Source organism: Apostichopus japonicus, chromosome 13, assembly GCF_037975245.1.
Source record: "Apostichopus japonicus isolate 1M-3 chromosome 13, ASM3797524v1, whole genome shotgun sequence".
NCBI lineage: Eukaryota > Metazoa > Echinodermata > Holothuroidea > Aspidochirotida > Stichopodidae > Apostichopus > Apostichopus japonicus.
Genome location: NC_092573.1, coordinates 20,068,147 through 20,087,372, shown reverse-complemented (window position 1 = coordinate 20,087,372; position 19,226 = coordinate 20,068,147). Strand labels below are relative to the sequence as shown.

The 19,226-nt window shown below is 37.1% G+C and overlaps 1 protein-coding gene across 3 annotated transcripts; it reads left to right on the top strand.

The window, feature by feature from the left end:
• Positions 1-61: 61 nt before the first annotated feature.
• LOC139978782 (glutamate receptor 3-like) lies at positions 62-15,254 on the top strand. 3 transcript variants are annotated; one of them, XM_071989276.1, is made up of 11 exons: positions 62-303; positions 3,545-3,736; positions 4,452-4,697; positions 5,227-5,402; positions 6,055-6,108; positions 6,583-6,858; positions 8,072-8,179; positions 10,277-10,414; positions 11,088-11,260; positions 11,892-11,979; positions 12,596-15,254. In XM_071989276.1, exons 1-11 carry the CDS (start codon positions 228-230, stop codon positions 13,760-13,762), a joined length of 2,694 nt encoding a protein of 897 aa, XP_071845377.1. In that variant the 5' UTR covers positions 62-227; the 3' UTR covers positions 13,763-15,254. The 3 variants fall into 3 exon arrangements, with proteins under 3 accessions (XP_071845377.1, XP_071845378.1, XP_071845379.1); XM_071989277.1 differs by lacking the exons at positions 62-303; positions 3,545-3,736; positions 4,452-4,697 and adding an exon at positions 4,709-4,807; XM_071989278.1 differs by lacking the exons at positions 62-303; positions 3,545-3,736; positions 4,452-4,697 and adding an exon at positions 4,819-4,917.
• The last annotated feature ends 3,972 nt before the right edge of the window (positions 15,255-19,226 follow it).

Genomic DNA, 19,226 nt, shown 5'->3' with positions numbered 1-19,226 from the left:
ATTACATGAAACGTTATCAAAATCAGCTTGTCGGCTTAGCGCTTAACCGTTTATCCGTCGCGTTGTACAGCGGAAAGTACATCCGAACAGACTGTTAAGGTAGCCCTAACGTGTTGTATATACCTCAATTGTGTACTAACGCTACACAAACACTCCGTGGTGCAGGATATTTTAACGGGTTTTGAGTACGGCGTCCTACGAAGGCCGCGACCTCGCCGTTACGGAAAATGGAGAAAATGTTCGTATTTTCGGTGTGTTTACTTAGCATACTATGGGGAGCTGAAAGTACTGTAATTAAAGTCGGTGAGTACAATAACATCAAGGACTTCATATATAATTGTTCATTTTTTTTTCATGGATCAATTGTATACATATGTAAATAGATGTGATATATCATTCCCTATTTCGTTCAGGGGCCATCTTCAACAAACACAGAACCCAGTTTCAAGTATTTAGTACTTAACGGCATGGCTCTCGCTCGGACTGTTCTCTCTATGATTTCGTTTTCGTCTTTAAATTTCATAATCTATTGACTAAAGCCTCTTGTCCTCACTCTGGAGTATAGAAGTTATTAATATTTTAAATATTAGGTTGCAAACGGCGACATTTGGACTAGAGTTGTAAATTTCATAATCCACTGAATAAAGCCTATTGTCCTCACTCTGGAGTATAGAATTTATTAATATTTTAAATATTAGATTGCAAACGACACTTGGATTAGAGTTGTCTTGTTAGGGTAGGCTTAGTCAACCGTATTAATTCCATTGAATACAATTTTTCCATCGAAACCAATACTTCTTGGATGAATTCGTCCTCATTTATTTTGGGGGGATATTTTTGTTCTAAACTCTTTCTTTTTGTTCTTCTATTTTTGGTTTTTAATCCAGTCGGTTTATCAGTGGAAAAATGCTCTCTTAAAAACTATTGTAAATACTGATCTATTGTTGTGTGATAAAGGCGGAGCAATTCAATATTTATTGTGATTAAAAAACCAACAACAAAACAGAAAGAAAAACAAATATAAGGATAAAGTGGTGCGGTAATCAAACAAATTTCATTTCATTTTTCCAATAACCAAAATAACCCAAACAAAACGTATCTAGGGACATTCTTTTTTTCAATCCGGTGGTTTTTAATAAATGAATACAAACACAAAAAAAGTGTACTTGTTCCAAACCTTTGTGTAATAAATATAAGTGTTGTGTTCTCATCAAGTCTTAAATTAAATTGTGGAATTGTTACTCACACAATTTAGTTGTTGACAAGTTTGGCATGTCGCATGCCTCATACTTCATCTCTTATTTTTATTATGATTATTATTTTTTAAATCTCCTTGAATTGTACATTGTTACAAATAATGTATATACCATCATGTTAATTCGCTTTAACCATAGTGTGTTTATTAATATTGATATCATTTTTTGTAAGGATTTGCTCTGTTGGTTCACATTGGCAAAAAGCATAGATGTGTTTTCAGCAATTGACAAAGCTTACCACATTGTGCTTAAAGTTATGATAACTCATGAGTTTCAAAAATGTCATATTTCAATATTTTGAGAACTTGATCTAACATCACGGTTTGAATCATTGCTGACCTTTGACCTTGGATCTTTACACTCTCAAGTGGTGGGGTTTTTTCATCGAAAATCTATACACGTGACGCTCGGATGACATTCGAAACCACCGCCGTGAGATATAGGAAAGCACTTGTTTTTGTTGTTTGACAGTCGCACAAACATTGCTGGCTGCACAGAGTAACCCCGAACCCCCTCTAAGGTCACTCATTGACAACAGCTGCCGATCCGCTCCAGGGCAAAATAGTTTACACTTGGGACTGAATGTGCCCTCCTCTGATAGCAAAATATATTGTTATAATGTAGTAAATGCACTGTTAAAGTGTAGTTGTAGAGTGGGGAAAAACACTATTTGAAAGAACGATTACATGCTTGTAATATCACTGGAATCGTGCAAGTATTAACCTGAAAGCCTGGTGGTAAAATCGAAGGACAGTGTTGCATGGAATCATTTTAGGCAATAAAGTATACAAAAGCCCGCATATATAAGGAGCAATAAATTATAGACAAAACCCGCAAATACAAGGAACAATGAAATAGTAAAGGCACACACAAAAACAAAACGTCGTGAGGTTTTGCCAATAAAAAAATTAAAAAAAACCTAACAATATAAATTTGTGGAGGCATAACATTGTCTGGATTTCCATTCACCGGTTCAACAACACGCATGTTATAAAGGAATCGCTATGTAAAGGGATTAAAGTCACATGGGTCTATACTCAGATTGAGTAGTATCTATTAATATGAAAGAAATGGAATACACATGCATGACTCGGTCGAAACATGACTCATAAACGACACGTTTCAATTTCAAATTTAGAACTATAGAACTACGGAAGTGCTAATCGATAAACACTTCCGTATATTATAATTTATACATTTTCTTTTGTCATTATTAAGTCCGTGAAAACAATATACATTAGGAGGATGCCTACACTATACTAACAATGTTGGCAGTGGCACTAAACTATATACGTTGTTGAAATCAAACAGTTACCGTTTCATGCTACTATATATTATATCATAACACTATTTGTATTCGAATTCCTACAAATATATGTTACTTAATGAGTTGGGATAGTACTGCATTGTTTCGCCAGAACTCGATGATTATATTATTTTTATGGACTTACTACATGAAAGTAAAGGAAATTGTACAAGGATATGAATGCGAGTATCGACTTTACTACAGGAAAGTAGAGGAAACTATATACAAGGATGTGAATGCGAGTATGGACTTACTACAGGTCGGCTGTACATCAGTGTGTTGAAATGATCAGGGAGTTGATACTGCAGGCGCTATTGCAAACTGCATGGAAACGTTTCGTTTGCAAGAACATGTTGCATCCAGTCACAAGTTCACAACTTACAATGTAATACAAATGGAATAATGGAATAATACAGGAACTTGGATCCAGTGATGGGAACTTATTGGCTCCGTCCTCCCCTCCCCCCCCCCCCATTCTGAGATTTGTTGTATAGACGCTACGAGTATAATTTTTGCTCAAAAAGAGATGCAGTAGCAATTTTGTAGCATTTCTTGACTATTCAATTGTTTAGGCTATATCTACCGCAATGTTGGTTGGCCTGTATTAAGTTTCTGTATCGGGTGATATTTGCCCTCAGGGCCCCCTTTCCATGAAATCTTGGATCCATCACTCATATACCCATTCGTACCCTGTCAATTTTTTCAGACCAAGCGACAGAATTGAAATTCTCTGACGGATGATTCTTCCTCAGATAACATCTCAAAAATTAAAAGTAAGATCAAAAAGAAGAAAAAAACCCAACAACAACAACAACGAAACTTTAACAGTGAAGAAGTTCTTGTTACAGACCTAGTGATATCACCTTACAGAGGAACAAGGAACCTCTTATATATTACTATAATCATATCTGCGATATCTATTACCGCCAATCTAGATCATCAATATATTTTCTTTCATATTCTGGATTTTCCCCACCCTCAGTATCCTTGTACGGTCATGGAACTGCTGAAGAAGATCTGTACAAACAAATCATGACGGACGCCACCACTTTCATTAATGACGCAGGTGGGCGTGGCATCTTACCGCCCAATGACCAGATTAATGTCATCCACGAAAAAGTTTTGGAAGATAACATTTACGAAGAACAGAATCTCTTCAAAAGTGTTTTTCAAAGTAAGTTTCACTCTTTTTTTTTTTTACATGGTTGAGATCCTGCGAAGGATTCTGTCTGTCAAATGAGTGTCAATGAACTAGTTTCTGACTCTTTGCTTTTTCGCTATCCGCCGTGCTACCGTATAGGGCATACGGTGTTACAGTTATTGTTAAATCGATTACCGCCCGCAGTCATATCATCAGAAATGACTATGTTTATGAAACTGGATTCCAATGCTTCAAAAAATGTTGGGTGATTTTTAAATTGTGTGTTAAAGTGAAATATGAATCTATTCGTATCGAAATGTGGCAAAAATATTTATATGGAGTTTTGTTTCAAATAGAAAAAGTATGTGCGAAAATGTTGAATTTTTTTTTTCTTCACCATTTACATGTGATTAATAAATTGTTAATACTGAGATGGCAAAGTGGTTGGGAGTCAAAAGGTTTCCTATACCAAACTGGATTAAATATGAATTCCCTCATAAAACCATACTTTCGAAAACTAAAATAGAGAAATTGTGATCGTGATTCATTTGCAATATATTTATTTACTTCTTTCCAGGTTCGGTAACATTGCCGATAATACGCACAGGGCTGCTTTGAACTGCGATCTTTCATCAAGATAAATATAATATAGGTCTGTCAATCCATCAACCAGGAAGTAATTGCGTTTGACATTTGTATGAGTTTCTGTTTCATGGAAGCCCTACAATCTGTTAATTTCTCTTTACAGTATGTAATGACATAAGGAGTATGGAAGCGCTGGCGCTGATTATGCCGAGTGATTTCTGCGATAACTGTGAGGCGATTGGGAGGGCTATCGGGGATGCATATAGCCCGGTTATAACCCTCGATCAAGCGGACAATTCTGGCGCCTTTCAGATGAGACCTCGCTTGGCAGATATAGATTCAATGATTACATCTGTTATCGATCACTTCAAATGGAGAACTTTCATTATGCTCTATGAAGGCAAAGTAGGTAAGTTTCTGAAATCAGACGTCGCTTGGCAGATATAGATTAAGTGCTTACATCTGTTATCGATCACTTCAAATGAAGAACTTTCATTATGCTCTATGAAGGCAAAGTAGGTAAGTTTCTGAAATCAGACGTCGCTTGGCAGATATAGATTAAGTGCTTACATCTGTTATCGATCACTTCAAATGAAGAACTTTCATCATGCTCTATGAAGGCAAAGTAGGTAACTATCTTAAATGGCTGCATATTATCTTCCACATTCCGGCCATAATTATTGCTATACATCTTGGTATCGTTTTGGGTGATTTATTAGATAGAACCGTGGTATAATTAAAAGCATCATTGTGTTTTAACGTCTCTCTAATTTACTTGCTAATCAGAAGTTGCAGAAGTGTATAACACGAGGTAGTACCGAGCTTGGGTTTACGCTATAGGTACTGTATGAATTATAATAGACTGTCAACACCAATCATCTTGATATTTGTTGCATCAATGCTTAATTATGGAATTTATATTGAAACATCGATTTCAGCCCTGAAACTTGTTGAAAGTATGATGGCGAAAGCTGTACTCTATGGTTGGCGAATAACACCTCTTGAACTTAAAGGTGACTATGAAGCCCAAACGGATGAAATCAGAGAAAGAAAGGTCAAAAATATCCTTGTCTACGTCTCTAATGAGGATAAGCTGAAGAAGATTGTTAAGGAGGTAGGATGAATCCCAATATATGGATATAAGGATATATATAAGCATATATATATATATATATATATATATATATATATATATATATATATATGTATATATGTATATGTATATATATATGTATATATATATATATATATACATATATATCAATATTTATTTATTTATATATATATATATATATATATATATTTATACTTTTATATATTGTAAACAACAACTCTAAGATAATCAGATTCATGATTTCAGATATGCATATATATATATATATATATATATATATTTATATAGGAATAACGGAAAAACTGTTAAACAACTATGCTGCATTTAGAGAAAGGCTGGATCTCGAGTGAGATACAATAATTGAATTAGGTAAGTGATTGGAAGTAAAACAGCCAATGTTTGGTTTTTGCAGAGCTTTCGAACAAAACTAGCTCTTCTTCAGTGCATGATCACCGAAAGTATATATATTTATATATTTATATTTTGTAAACAATAACTCTAAGATAATCAGATTCATGATTTCAGATAAGCCTATATATAAACATATAACATATAAACATAGCCTTTACCGTTACATCCCATGCCCCCCCCCCGACCCACCCCAGCAGAAACAACGATATTTCAAAACTTATTTATTTGTTTATATTCACAGTCTTTTGACAATGAGATTATGGGCAATGGATGGCATTGGATGTTTGGTAACTTGGTGAGTATACAGTCGATTCTTGTTGGACGTTTATTTCTCAGATACTTCTGTAAATGACGTCACCCGCAACAAAATGCATGTAATTACTATAAATTCATCGCTACTAGTGTACATTTTAAATATCTATATATATATAGATAGATATATATATATCTATACAGTAACTTACAGCATGCTGTTACTCGAGTTTCACGCATGCAGTGTGCGGCGATCATCAGACAACTGGACGTAATCCTTCGTGTATATATATGTATATACATATATCTGTTTGATCTGTAAAATGTTACGAAGTAGTCTACATATAACTATTGGAAACAGTTTCAATTGTCAGAAAAAAAACGTATAGTTCAACTCATATGCCACCAATTGTGGGCAAACTAACACTTTTAACAAAATTCTACAATTTCATATAGTAATGTTTAAGATAATATTAACGAGAAGGGGGAAAACGGCTGTTTTTATCGATGATCACAGAATCCTCCGATTACTGAAGCATTCTTAGAGCAGAAATACAGACATAACATGGCTTTCCTGACCCGATTCAAAATGGAGTCCAATGAATTAATGTACCACTCCACAATCGAGGAAGCGATCAAGAAATGGCCGTTCCGACAGAGGGCAGCATACGACGCTTTGGTCGCCGTCGCGCACGCTATGAAAGGTTACTACGATGCTCATGGTAGTTATCCAGATCCCGTGAGAATGTGCGGTGGACCTGCCAGGTCAAAACTTGTGCCTTACATGAAAACCGTGAGTTTATTATTTTGAGCAATTTGGACATATTTGATGGGTAAATATATATTTTTTTTCCAACGAGTTATCGGTGGTTACTCTTTCGTTCCTACTAAGCTTCGTGTATTTGAATAAAGAATATGATTAATGGAGATATAGATCAAATGAGTCAACAAGTTTTGAAATAAGATTAAGAAATTTCCAAAGTTTAATCGGCGGTTACTTCTGTCTTTCTGCTACTGAGATTCGTGTTTTCAGTGGCGGCGGAACCGGGGGGGGGGGCTTGGGGGGGGGGGGGGGGGGCTCAGCCCCCCGATGAAAAAGTTAAGGGGGCAAATGCATGATAAGCCCCCCAATATTTACCAAGGCTCCGAAACGTGCATCTGCCCATTTTTCAATGCTTGGTTCATAGAAATTTGTTGGCAACTGCACATGGTTTTGGAATTACCCATTTGTTGACATTAAGAAATGCTTTCTGTTTTTTCTTATGACATTTATTTAATTATTGCATTTAATTGCAAGTAGTAATTTACTACACTCAAATACCGTCTTTGCGAGTACACTACGAGTAATAGCTACTCTCTTAAAACACCATCGAATATACAAATTACAATGTTTTTACAGATTTTTACGTGCAATCTGAGAAATTGCAGGCTTGAGACCCATATTTAAGGGCTAGGTGTTCGCAGCATAAAACACTCGGGAAGTGCCGTTTCCGGCCATCTGGGGGTTTGAAAAACCCAAAATTTTCTTGTGCGCTCCGCTTAGATAAGTCTCCACACATTAGCTTCCCCCCCCCCCAATAATTTTCCCGTCCGTCGCGCCTGCGTGTTTTTCGATTACTTGAAAAGAGCATAATCAAAGCTCTTTATTAACGAGCCTCACCAAGTTTGAGATATGATTTGTTTAATTATTTTTTAAAGAAATTCCGGGGTGAGATCGGGACTAACTCAGTGGTCAGTTCCTAGGGTTGAATCGGCCTATTTTTTGTCGCTCATGAAATACTGCAAATACCATGGGTCCTGCATTACAAATCTGTGTAGATAGCATTTAGATATAGCACAAAAAAAAGGGTTCATTAAGACTACATGACAGCTGGTTTGAGATATGTAGTCAATTTGGCATTATTACATACATACTACATTATGGTCATAAACAGCTGTCTGGTACAGACATAATGATTAAAGTGAATCACCTGTTTAATATTGATTTCATTTCTGATTGTTTATAGGTCAATTTCCGTGGTGCCTCTGGTGACGTTTCTTTCAATGATCAGGGTGAACGAGTCAACTACACCATTATAATGTATTCTGGAAAAGATCAATCGGCAGAGACTAAGGTGAGATAGATATACTTTTAAAATGAGCCTGTTAGTTTCCATGTTTTTGGTTCCTTGCTAAAAGCAAAGGAACCTATGTGTTCAGGTTGGCGTGCGTGTGTGTGTGTGTGTGTGACGCTTTAGCTTGTATGCACGATAACTCAACAAGGGATTGACTGATCATGATCAAACTTGGTGGGTGGGTGGCCCATAGTGAGTAGATGAACCCTATTGTTTTTGGTGCCCACAAAGGTCACCAAAGGTCAGTTATGGTCCAAAAACCCAAAATACTAAAACTGCAATAACTCCCAGTGCCAATGTGCGACAAGGTTGATATTTTGGGACAAGTTGCAAATGGTATAGGGGTATATTTTCTAACTTGGTCATGTGATCCAAGGTCACCAAAGGTCAATTTATGTTAAAAACGAGTATTTTTGCGATAACTTGAGAACGAATTGTCCGTTAGGGTTGGGAGTTGCTTCAATGCAATCTAATTGTCAACCCGCATCAGGGTGACCCTTGACCTCAATTTGACCTCTGGTGACCTTTAAGTGTATTGGGGATTTTTACAGTTTCGATGCTATTTTCAGATGTCAAAGGTACCTTCCGATCATAAATATCGATAGGTTGACCCCCGTGTGACCTTTGTGTGCGAAGTTATATGGGGTCAAAGTTTTCGGTCGGAGTAAGGATGGCTGTACAGACTTGTCGTGTTGATTTTTGGAATCAGGAGATCAAACTACATCTGAAACCAAGGTCAAAAGGTCAAAGGTCACAATAGAAAAAAAGTGCTTGTTTTGGGAGAAAAAAAAAATGTTTGGTTTTGATGCTAGATTTGGATATCAAAGGTACCTTCCGATCAAAAATGTCAATGGGTTGACACCCGGGTGAGCATTGTGTTTAAAGTTATACGAGGTCAAAGTTAATTTTCAGACATTGAATGCAATAACTCCAAGTGCCAAGGTGTGACATGATTGATATTTTGGGACAAGTTGCAAATGGTATAGGGGAATATTTTCAAACTTAACGGTCATGTGATCCAAGGACACCAAAGGTCAATTAATATAAAAAAAAAATAGTATTTTGGGGGAGAAATGGGCAAAGAAAAATGTTTGAATATTTACAATTTTGATGCTCTATTTAGGTCTCATCGTTAAAAAATGTCAATGGGTTGACCCCGGGTGACCTTTGTGAAGTTATACAAGTTCAAAGTTAATGTTTAGACATTTAATGCAATTAACTCCCAGTGCCAAGGTCTGACACGATTGATATTTTGGGACAAGTTGTGATTGGGGTGGTGGAACATTTTCAAACTTAACGGTCATGTGATCTGAGGTCACCAATGTTATCATACCTGTTGACCCGCTTGTAGGTGACCTTATATTTCTTACATTTTCAACGCCATATTCAGATCTCAAAAGTGCCTTCCAATAAAAAAAAATCCGATCACAATTTGTGATCACAAAAGTGTTGGCTATAGTGTTGGTTACTTTATGGGTACATGTATAGGGGTAATAGGACCACAATTACTTGGACTATTTGAGCACAATCTTGCTATGATAATATTATGTGTATTGTCATATACCCCTACGCAAGGAACCACAGTGCCCTTACGCTCTTGTGAATTATGAGAGACCTGAATATGGCAAAAATATTAGACACAGCACATTGACGACATGTATACATTCATGATAAACAAGGACGAAGAAGTCGACAAGTTTCGAAATACAGCACCACCGTTTTGAGTAATGACAAGATGTATGCATTAACCCAGCAATATAAATATATATATATATATATATATATATATATATATATATATATATACATATATATATATATATAAACATATACATATACATACATATATATACATATATATATATATATGTATATATATATATATACGTATATATGTATATAAATATGTATATATATATATATATATATATATACGTATATATGTATATATATATATATATATGTATATGTATATATATATATATATATATATATATATATATATATATATATATATATATATATATATATATATATATATATAGTATTAAATCGAAATTAAATGACCAGTGTGTACTTGGCATTACCTCTCTGCAGGCTGGTTTTTTCGTTCAAGACATACGTAGCTGGGAACAAGCTAATAACGAAAAATGGCCCGGGAAAAAAGGCAATCGAATGTTCATCGAGCCATTCCGCCAGTCTGATGCCAGATTCATAAAAGTGCTTGCAGTACCGGTAAGACATTTTTATACAGTAGGAAATGCATATTTTTTCCATGCTACATGTATGGTTTGTTGCATATTGACCCGATTGTTTCGATGTTTTCGATTGTATGTATGGCAATCGTTACTACATTCTTAAATGCTGTTTTATGTTTAGGTCAAAGGTCAAGGGAGGACGCAGTGTGAAAGCTTTTGCGAAGACGATGATTTCTAAAGAAAGCTTCAAGATACTGGGTACATTGTATGAAAGTCCACCGTGTCGCGTACACGAAACTTTGGTGTTTGCATGCATGTGGAGGCCAAAGCTCGGTTTATGTCGGCCGAGATCGACCTCTGAAAACAAAACCCGAAATAAAACCCGAATTAAACTTCATTAATCCATAATTTGTATTTAGATCCTCCTTAGTTAGTAAGATAAATCTAGGTTGTATGATGTTTGGAAAAAAATGTTCGAAGTTTTAAAACTTGTGAACACGATATTTTCAAGAGCAAAGCTTATAGATCAACTTCATGGTAAGTATGCTCCAAGTTAGTGGCTTCAAAATCCATGTTGATGTTTGGGGAGGTCAAAGTTCATTTGAGTTCAAAAACTTCAAATTACGAATTATATGATCAAGTAGCATTTTTATTTTACCAATTCTCGTTCGTTTTTTTTTATTAACCCCCCTGCCGCGCCCTGCAAACAGGAACCTCCGTTTTTCATGCAGAAGAATTGGGAGAGCATCCGGTACAAAGTAGATGATGATGACGACATCGATTATGATGAACATGAAGATAAGTACTCCGGGATGTCATGGGAGCTCCTCAAGAAAGTCAAAGAGGTTATGGAAGAGGAGATGGGAGTTGAATTCAACTACGAGTAAGTCTTTTATACATTTCTGCTGTATCGTCTTAAACCGTATGCATGGGAAAAGCATACATACCTAACTAACCATGGACATCGAAGTTGGATCTCAAAGTTGGTGGCTTGTGCGTGGCGGGGGGGGGGGGTAGTGGTGCGTGTGTGGGGGCAGTGAGTTGCAATTGACATGAGTCTATCGGAGTACCCTTTTTTAAGACCTCGTATTTCTGGCTCATGGTAATAGGCCTTAGCCGAATATGGAGTGATTTGTGCCAGAGTGGGGGGAGGGGGTGGGGTGGTGCAGTCCTCCTATTATCTATTTTTTTATTTTTATTTTTGATTGTGGCCAGTTTTTATTTGAAAATCGATCCCTTTCTGTACTAAAAACAAAATTGAAAAAGTTGCGTATTTATAATTTGTATTAATTTTACGTCAAGTTAAACATAATTTTCTCAAAGTGAACGGATACCCTTCGATATGAGCCCCCTCCCCCTTCCTTGTCCTAGCTGTCGGATACCCCCCAGGGCCAATGCTATCCTCCATACCCCATCTATCCCCCACCCACTCCACCCATTGAAACATCCTGAGTACGCCACCGTGTGTTTACTGATTCATTGCTAATGGGTATATTCTGGTCATTGTTTCACAGGATTGAACTGAAAAGTCGAGGTCAATATGGAAGTCTAGATCTTTCCAATAATGAGTGGGATGGGATGGTTAGAGATCTTATGGATGGTGTAAGTATACACGTCATAATTTACATAACTTCGTCAGTTCATAATAAGTTTTAAGATCTTGGGCGGTACTTTGCGATGCAGTGGCCAGTGACATCCAAATTGGCTTGATATTTAGATTATTATATTTAGATTATCATTAAATTGGTTAATACATTTTATTATTTTCATGGCTATTGGTATATGTATTGGTATTTAATTTTTGGTATTATTTGTGTATTGCTAATTGTATTGATGTTGGCATCGGTATATTGTTTTGGTATTGAAAATGACATTGATATTGAATATCGTTATCTGTATTGTAATTGATATCTGTATTGGTATTTTGATGGTATATATATTGCATTGTTATCAAGACCGGTATTTTTGGTACTGATATCTGTGTCGGTGATGGTATTGTTGTTGATATCGGTATTGTATTATTGATATATCCGTATTTATGATATTTGTACGGAGGATTTTTTTCATGAGATATTCGTATTGTATTGATATCGGTGAAGATAATGCTATTGATTTCGTCCTTGATAATAATTGGTTGATATTCGTATCAGTAATTTCAAAACCTTGGCTTATCAAAAACTAAAAAAAACTTCGCTTTCTGTTTCTTGTGTCCCTGTAGGATGCCGATGTAGCCATCGGTGCTCTAGTAAGAGACCCGTACCGCGAGGAGGTGGTCGACTTCACCGACGCTTGGTACGAGGGCAATGTCAAATTGTTGATACTTCACCCGAGCTGGACCTTCGAGTACCCATTTTCGATGGTCTACCCAATCGATGTGTGGGGGTGGTTCGTACTGCTTCTCATCTTCATCCTAGCATCTCTGCTTGTCTTCTTCCTGGGGATGTTTAGTCCATACGAATGGCGGAAACTGGCAGAGAGAGGAGAGGCAAGTGCGGAGGATGGACAGATCTTTAACTTCCTCAACTCTTTCTTTTACACCTTGTCCACCGGATTTTGGCAAGGGTATTACAAAGGGCCTCGATCGTGGTCCTTGAGGATTTTTAGTATTTTTTGGTTCTGGGCTTTAGTTTGTACTTTGTTCATCTACGTCTTCAGTCTGAACGGCGTCATGAAGTTCTCGAAGACCGCCATCAATATACACGACCATTACGATCTGCTTCACCAGGATCAATTTAAATTCGGACTCGTCCGATTTAGTCCCGCCTACGATTTTTACCGCTATAACGTTGGCAAGTACAGGATGGTTTTTGACCGAGTTCTCAACTCTGATGAGAAGCTGATCGAAGAACGTATAGAGAACGCTGTTTACAGGATCCGACGGACGTGGGAAGGACGGTTTAGTCTGCTCGGAGAAGACCAAATTCTAAAGTATGCCGCAGAGCGTAAGCCTTGCCGTATGTACATCGCTGGTAAAAGTCTTGGGAACATTACCTTCGGATTCGCTACCCAGTCGGGCTCACCTCTCCGCGACCAGTTATCCCACGCGATCCAAATCCTCGAGAAAAACGGAGAACTTCAGAAAATACGCGAGATGAAATTCAGTGACGAATTGAAATGTGAGAGAGAAACTATTTGGGAAGGACAGAGCAAATATTCGTTTACTGTCCATGATCTTCAGGGAATGTATTACCTTATTTTCATCGGGATGGGTGGTAGTTTCATTGTGTTTGTCCTAGAATGGCTCATTTATAACATATTCATAGTATCCTCATGGAAGAGTAGAATGCCACAGAGAATGCCTGCTAGAAAAAAGGACGATTTTTTAGATGGGGGTGATCTACCCATCGATGGCAATGCGGCAAAAAGTTCAGCCGATTGGATCTAGTTGTTTGTCTATATCAGGAGAGGAATCTGGATGACCCTCGGGAAATATATCATGATATTGCCAGCCGACATGAGGAGTATATAGGTTGCGGAAACCAGAAAACAAAATGACTGCCTTATTCGTGACGTGCCATTTAGTTTCCTTTTATTCACAAATGTATGAGATGGCAGCTTTGTCCACTTGAAACCTCTTGTTTGGCTTTTGAAAAAAAATGTCATGGTTTGGCTTTTGAAAAATGACTTACCACGTATAGTATTTAACTTTGTATAGTACTTTGATAAATTACTGAACAAGTAAATAATTACTTTTGTTGTACAGATGGTCTGATTTTGTGTCGATTTCTCTGTGAGAATATTAGGGTCAAATCTTGTACTTTGAAGGGAAAAAAAATGAAATCCTTGCATTTTACTGCTATATTGTTCTACCCCAGCCGACGGAGATTAAAACTAAAAACTACGGATTGTTTGTACTTTACACAAATTGGGCTCCAAATGATACTTATAAGTATAGAACGCAATGAATAACTGGAAGCTAACAACATACATCCGTTCTTTTCAGATACACAGTGCTGCTCCTCAACATTTGACCAAGATCATATGTTAATATAAATATTCCATATATCGAACACGACTCGTGATATTCACTTGACGTAATCCCCTCCATGTGGAGACTATATGTTAAAGATAAGATCCAGTTGGTTATGGCTTTGGTGCCCAAGCTCTATGTTTTTATTGTATGTGACATTTGCTGACTTTAGAATCGAGGAATTATTTCCCATGACTTGGTTCATCATACACAACCGCGAGCTGGCCTGGCCTAACTAATAACAGGTATTAGACTTAGACTATTATACGACGCAATTTTCCAAACATTTACAGCAGTCAGTTTTCTTTCTATACCCGCAGAAGCTGTGACCAATCATGAGTAAAAGTTGGAAAGCCTTTATAGATAAGTCATTGCCAATTACTAATTCTGATGTTCTATACAAACTTACAAAGATCGTTTTACATATATATTATGTGAATATTGGTTCGTATTGAACGCCGTTGAGGACATTTTCCATTAGCTTAGAATATAGTGGTGTCATTATTTCGCAATATGTTTTCTTGTAGATTGTCTATAATGTTATCTTTATGATGTAAATAGTTTCCAAGTTGGCGATGAAATCGTCATCATGCAGTATAACCATGGTAACTCGCATTCATAAAAAACAAACAGATACATTGTGTAAACTTAACTAGCGGTTCAATGTTGTCGTGTATAGTCACGTGGGTAGCGACTGGACAAGAAGCCTTTTTTTTATCACCGTACCAGGCTCAACCAGTTCTTTAGTCGTACTATCGAAAGTATCTTTTTTATGAATTTGACATCTTCGTGTGTAATATGGAGGAACATGTTTCATCCTTCCATGCACCACGAGTACTAAAACATTATGTAAGAGATTAGGGATGTTTCGTCTGTAAAGAACTGAAATATAGTGTGAGAAACAATATCTCATATCGTCGCTGTAATTCAGTTTCCTCTTTTTTTATCATTTCTACAGAGGGAGTGTTCTCATCTTACTTTCTATACGAGTTCCAGAGAAAGATATTAGTTTTAGTTCCCGCAAAAGAATAAAAAATGTCCCCCTAGTATACGTATAGACTGATATTGCCAAGATAGGCCAGTACGCTGCTCAAACCTTATAAGGTCTTAAGGGCCGGCTCAAACCTTTGATGTCTTACGGACCCGCTCAAACCTTATAATGTGTTAAGGACCGATCAAACCTTATGTCTTTAGAGCCCGCTCAAACCTGATAAGGTCTAAAGAGCCGGCTTAAAACTTTAATGTCTTACGGACCCGCTCAAACCTTATAATGTGTTAAGGATCCGCTCAAACCTTATGTCGTAAGGGCCCGCTCAAACCTGATAAGGTCTTAAAGGACCGATCAAACCTTAAAAGGTCATAAGGGCGCGCTCAAACCTTACTAAGGTCCGATTAGTACAAAATTTTTGGGCACGGATTTTTGTTTTCGCTGATAAGATTTCGTGGGCCGGATTTCATCCTCCGGCCCCCCGCCGACTGTTGCAAACTCGGCTTTGATTTAAAGTAAACTTGAGGAAAAATTGTAAATTCTATACTAGGCTTATATATATAGGTCTTGAAGTCAGCATAAATGTTACAATTGTTGATACGGTCCATTGAAGTCGATATATAAACTGGTTTATAGAGATACTGAAGTTAATAACAATTCTATATAGCTATAGAACGGCACTCTGTTCTGTTGACTCCAATCAACTGATCAGTGCAGTGTTTTCACACGTGACGAGACGTTTTTTTACCGACTATAATCTTACAATATATAGGTATATGTATGCGAAATTCTCATGATCTCGTTAACTGGCAAACTGAATTAAAAGCAGATTATTTCCCATTCCAATAATGGACTGGATATTCACCACCTCTCACCAACACGTTTTGACATCAATCCCGTCCCTATCGAAAAGTTGTAATTTATGACAACTTATTTCAACCTGCATGTGTGTTTACCTCACCTTCCCCTTATCCATCCCTTCCCACCCCCCACTCCCCCGCCCATCTTCCTCAAGTTCACGTCTTTTTCTTCTTTTTTCCCCGTTCTATTTTTTGTTTTGCAGCAACGCACAACGTCTCATTTATTTCCTGTAACATTTAACTCTGATGTATGCATCTGCTCTAATTATTGATATAATGAACTCAATTGCCTTTTGAATGTCGAAATGCTTAAATTTTATGCGGGACAAAATATGCTATGAAGTATTTGCGGACATTCTGTACCAGGACATTTCGTCCGGTGGGACTATATTTGCTGTGAGGGTGGGACACAATTTTCAGCAGATAATGTCCGACCGGACTAAATATGCTGTTACAAAGTGTCCGCGGAGACACTTTGTACAGGGGGACACTCTGTACTGTCACACCGGCCCCCCCCCCCCCCCCCCGCTGACTGTTGCAAATTCGGCTTTGATTTAAAGTAAACTTAAGGAAAAATTGTAAATTCTATACTAGGCTTATATATATAGGTCTTGAAGTCAGCATAAATGTTACAATTGTTGATACGGTCCATTGAAGTCGATATATAAACTGGTTTATAGAGATACTGAAGTTAATAACAAGTCTATAGCTATAGAACGGCACTCTGTTCTGTTGACTCCAATCGACTGATCAGTGCAGTGTTTTCACACGTGACGAGACGTTTTTTTACCGACTATAATCTAACAATATATAGGTATATGTATGCGAAATTCTCATGATCTCGTTAACTGGCAAACTGAATTAAAAGCAGATTAGTTTCCCATTCCAATAATGGACTGGATATTCACCACCTCTCACCAACACGTTTTGACATCAACCCCGTCCCTATCGAAAAGTTGTAATTTATGACAACTTATTTCAACCTGCATGTGTGTTTACCTCACCTTCCCCTTCTCCACCCATTCCTACCTCCCCCATGTTCCTCAAGTTCCCGTCGACTATTAGTTCTATGGAATTGCGCAGTCTTTCATTCAAAAGCGACACCGGTGACGTCATGTTAACCAGCTTTTATACTTCCGTCTACGAACCAAAGCGTATTTGCTCAAAGTGCATTCACCCGCGCTTCTGTGTATTTTTTCCCCAATTCAAAATACTACTCTCAGCATGAAACACGCCGCCTCTGTTTATCCAATAACACCTGTACATATAATCTCTCTCTTTGACGTACAATCATGGAACTATAAACAAAGCTCCATGGTATAATCAAGGTATATAACCGCCTTGGGATATATAACTATATGTTAGATTAAGGCTTCCAACTGAATAGGTATATTTAGACTTAAATTATGAATGTGTCACTTTGTCGGTCATAATACCCACAAAGTCGTGAAATAATTCTACGAGTAATAACAGTTCTTAGTGTTATATGTGCATTCTAGTGGATATCCGGTTTAACTTTAAGTGTATCACATTCTTGTTACATTCCAAACTCGTATTTGAGTAAATAACGTGCAGTACAGTAGCAACAGGGAGTTGTTTTGGAATCACAACTCCCCGGTACCAAGGTATGAACAGATTTACAAAGTACCCCTGTCACTTGCATTTTTGATCGATGAATTATCATGACGGTTCGTTTAACTAGCATTAAAGGTCTGCATCATTGTCACCACCTGCCCCAACCCCCCCCCCCCACCCCCAATAAAAAATAAGTAAGAATCATATTTTCGTGATAAAATACTCTTTCGCAGAAAAAAACGCTCGTAGTACACCACAAGGCTTACAAAACATGTTTTAAACAACATGTGTTTGTATTCTAAAAAAACAAGGATATGTTTATGTTTCCCCCAAAAATGTACATCTTGTAAACGTTTATGTGGCTGCTGTGAATATATATGTTGTTGTGCTTAAATATAAACACAGTTTTTTTTTTTTTCAATCACTGTATCGGTAACAGAATTGATAAACGTCAGACCATCATTATCTATTCGATGAGCACCTTGGCACGCCGAGAACGCCAAAAAGCCACCCAATGTGAATGTCGGAAGATAATGCGAATATCGTGCTAACGTGTATATGCCATTGTACAGCAACAATATCCTAACAGAGTATACATATATATATATACATATCCTTTAGTAGAACATATAACATGAACAAAAGAAAAACTATTCTGTAAGCTTTTTGGCGATCTTTAAGAATAAACTGAATTACTGGTCGATCTGACTAATAGCCAGCTTACAAAAGTATACGTAATGCCTCAAATTAGCTTCAAATTCCTGGTTATGGATGAATAACTCTGGTAGTGACGATTAAAATCATGCACTTGTAACCGGATGTTAGAAAAGCTGAGTCAATAATAACTTTTTGAGAGAAAAAAAACCCAGTTACTTTTCTCACTTTTCAAACAAATATTTAGGACCGGGTAGGACCGATATAATAGTTGTTAACAAAACTCACAAACCTTGGCAGTGTGCAGAAAAACGTATAGAGTGTGAAGCCAATCTATTTCAATTGACCTGTTAGGGTATATAAAGGCTATGTAGCAAAATGTATAGTTCACGACAATACGCCAATAAAATGGTGTCCAAATACCAGCAACGTTATGACTCACAGATTTCTAAAAGAGACTTTATCATGCAAGATTGGAGTTGCCTACCGGATTGGAACCTGTATGTCGCTTCTTCCAGAGACTAGTCGGATTCGCCGGCAGGTTGAGCTACCTTTAAGCAACTTGTTGTGTAATGTAAAGAGCTATGAAGAAAAGAGGGGAATCCCGAAACAAAATGGGAACCATCAAGTTATTTTTCATGCTCATGATTTGAAAAGTAAAACTGCAAATAAAGCCTAACCAGTGAGCTGGAACTTCACAAAACTGCTGATCACTAACAGACTTCCTCTTTGTATACAAACCAAAAGGTCTTTAAAATACACGAAGGGGTCACACATTGTTCTTATCTTCGACTGACTGTTT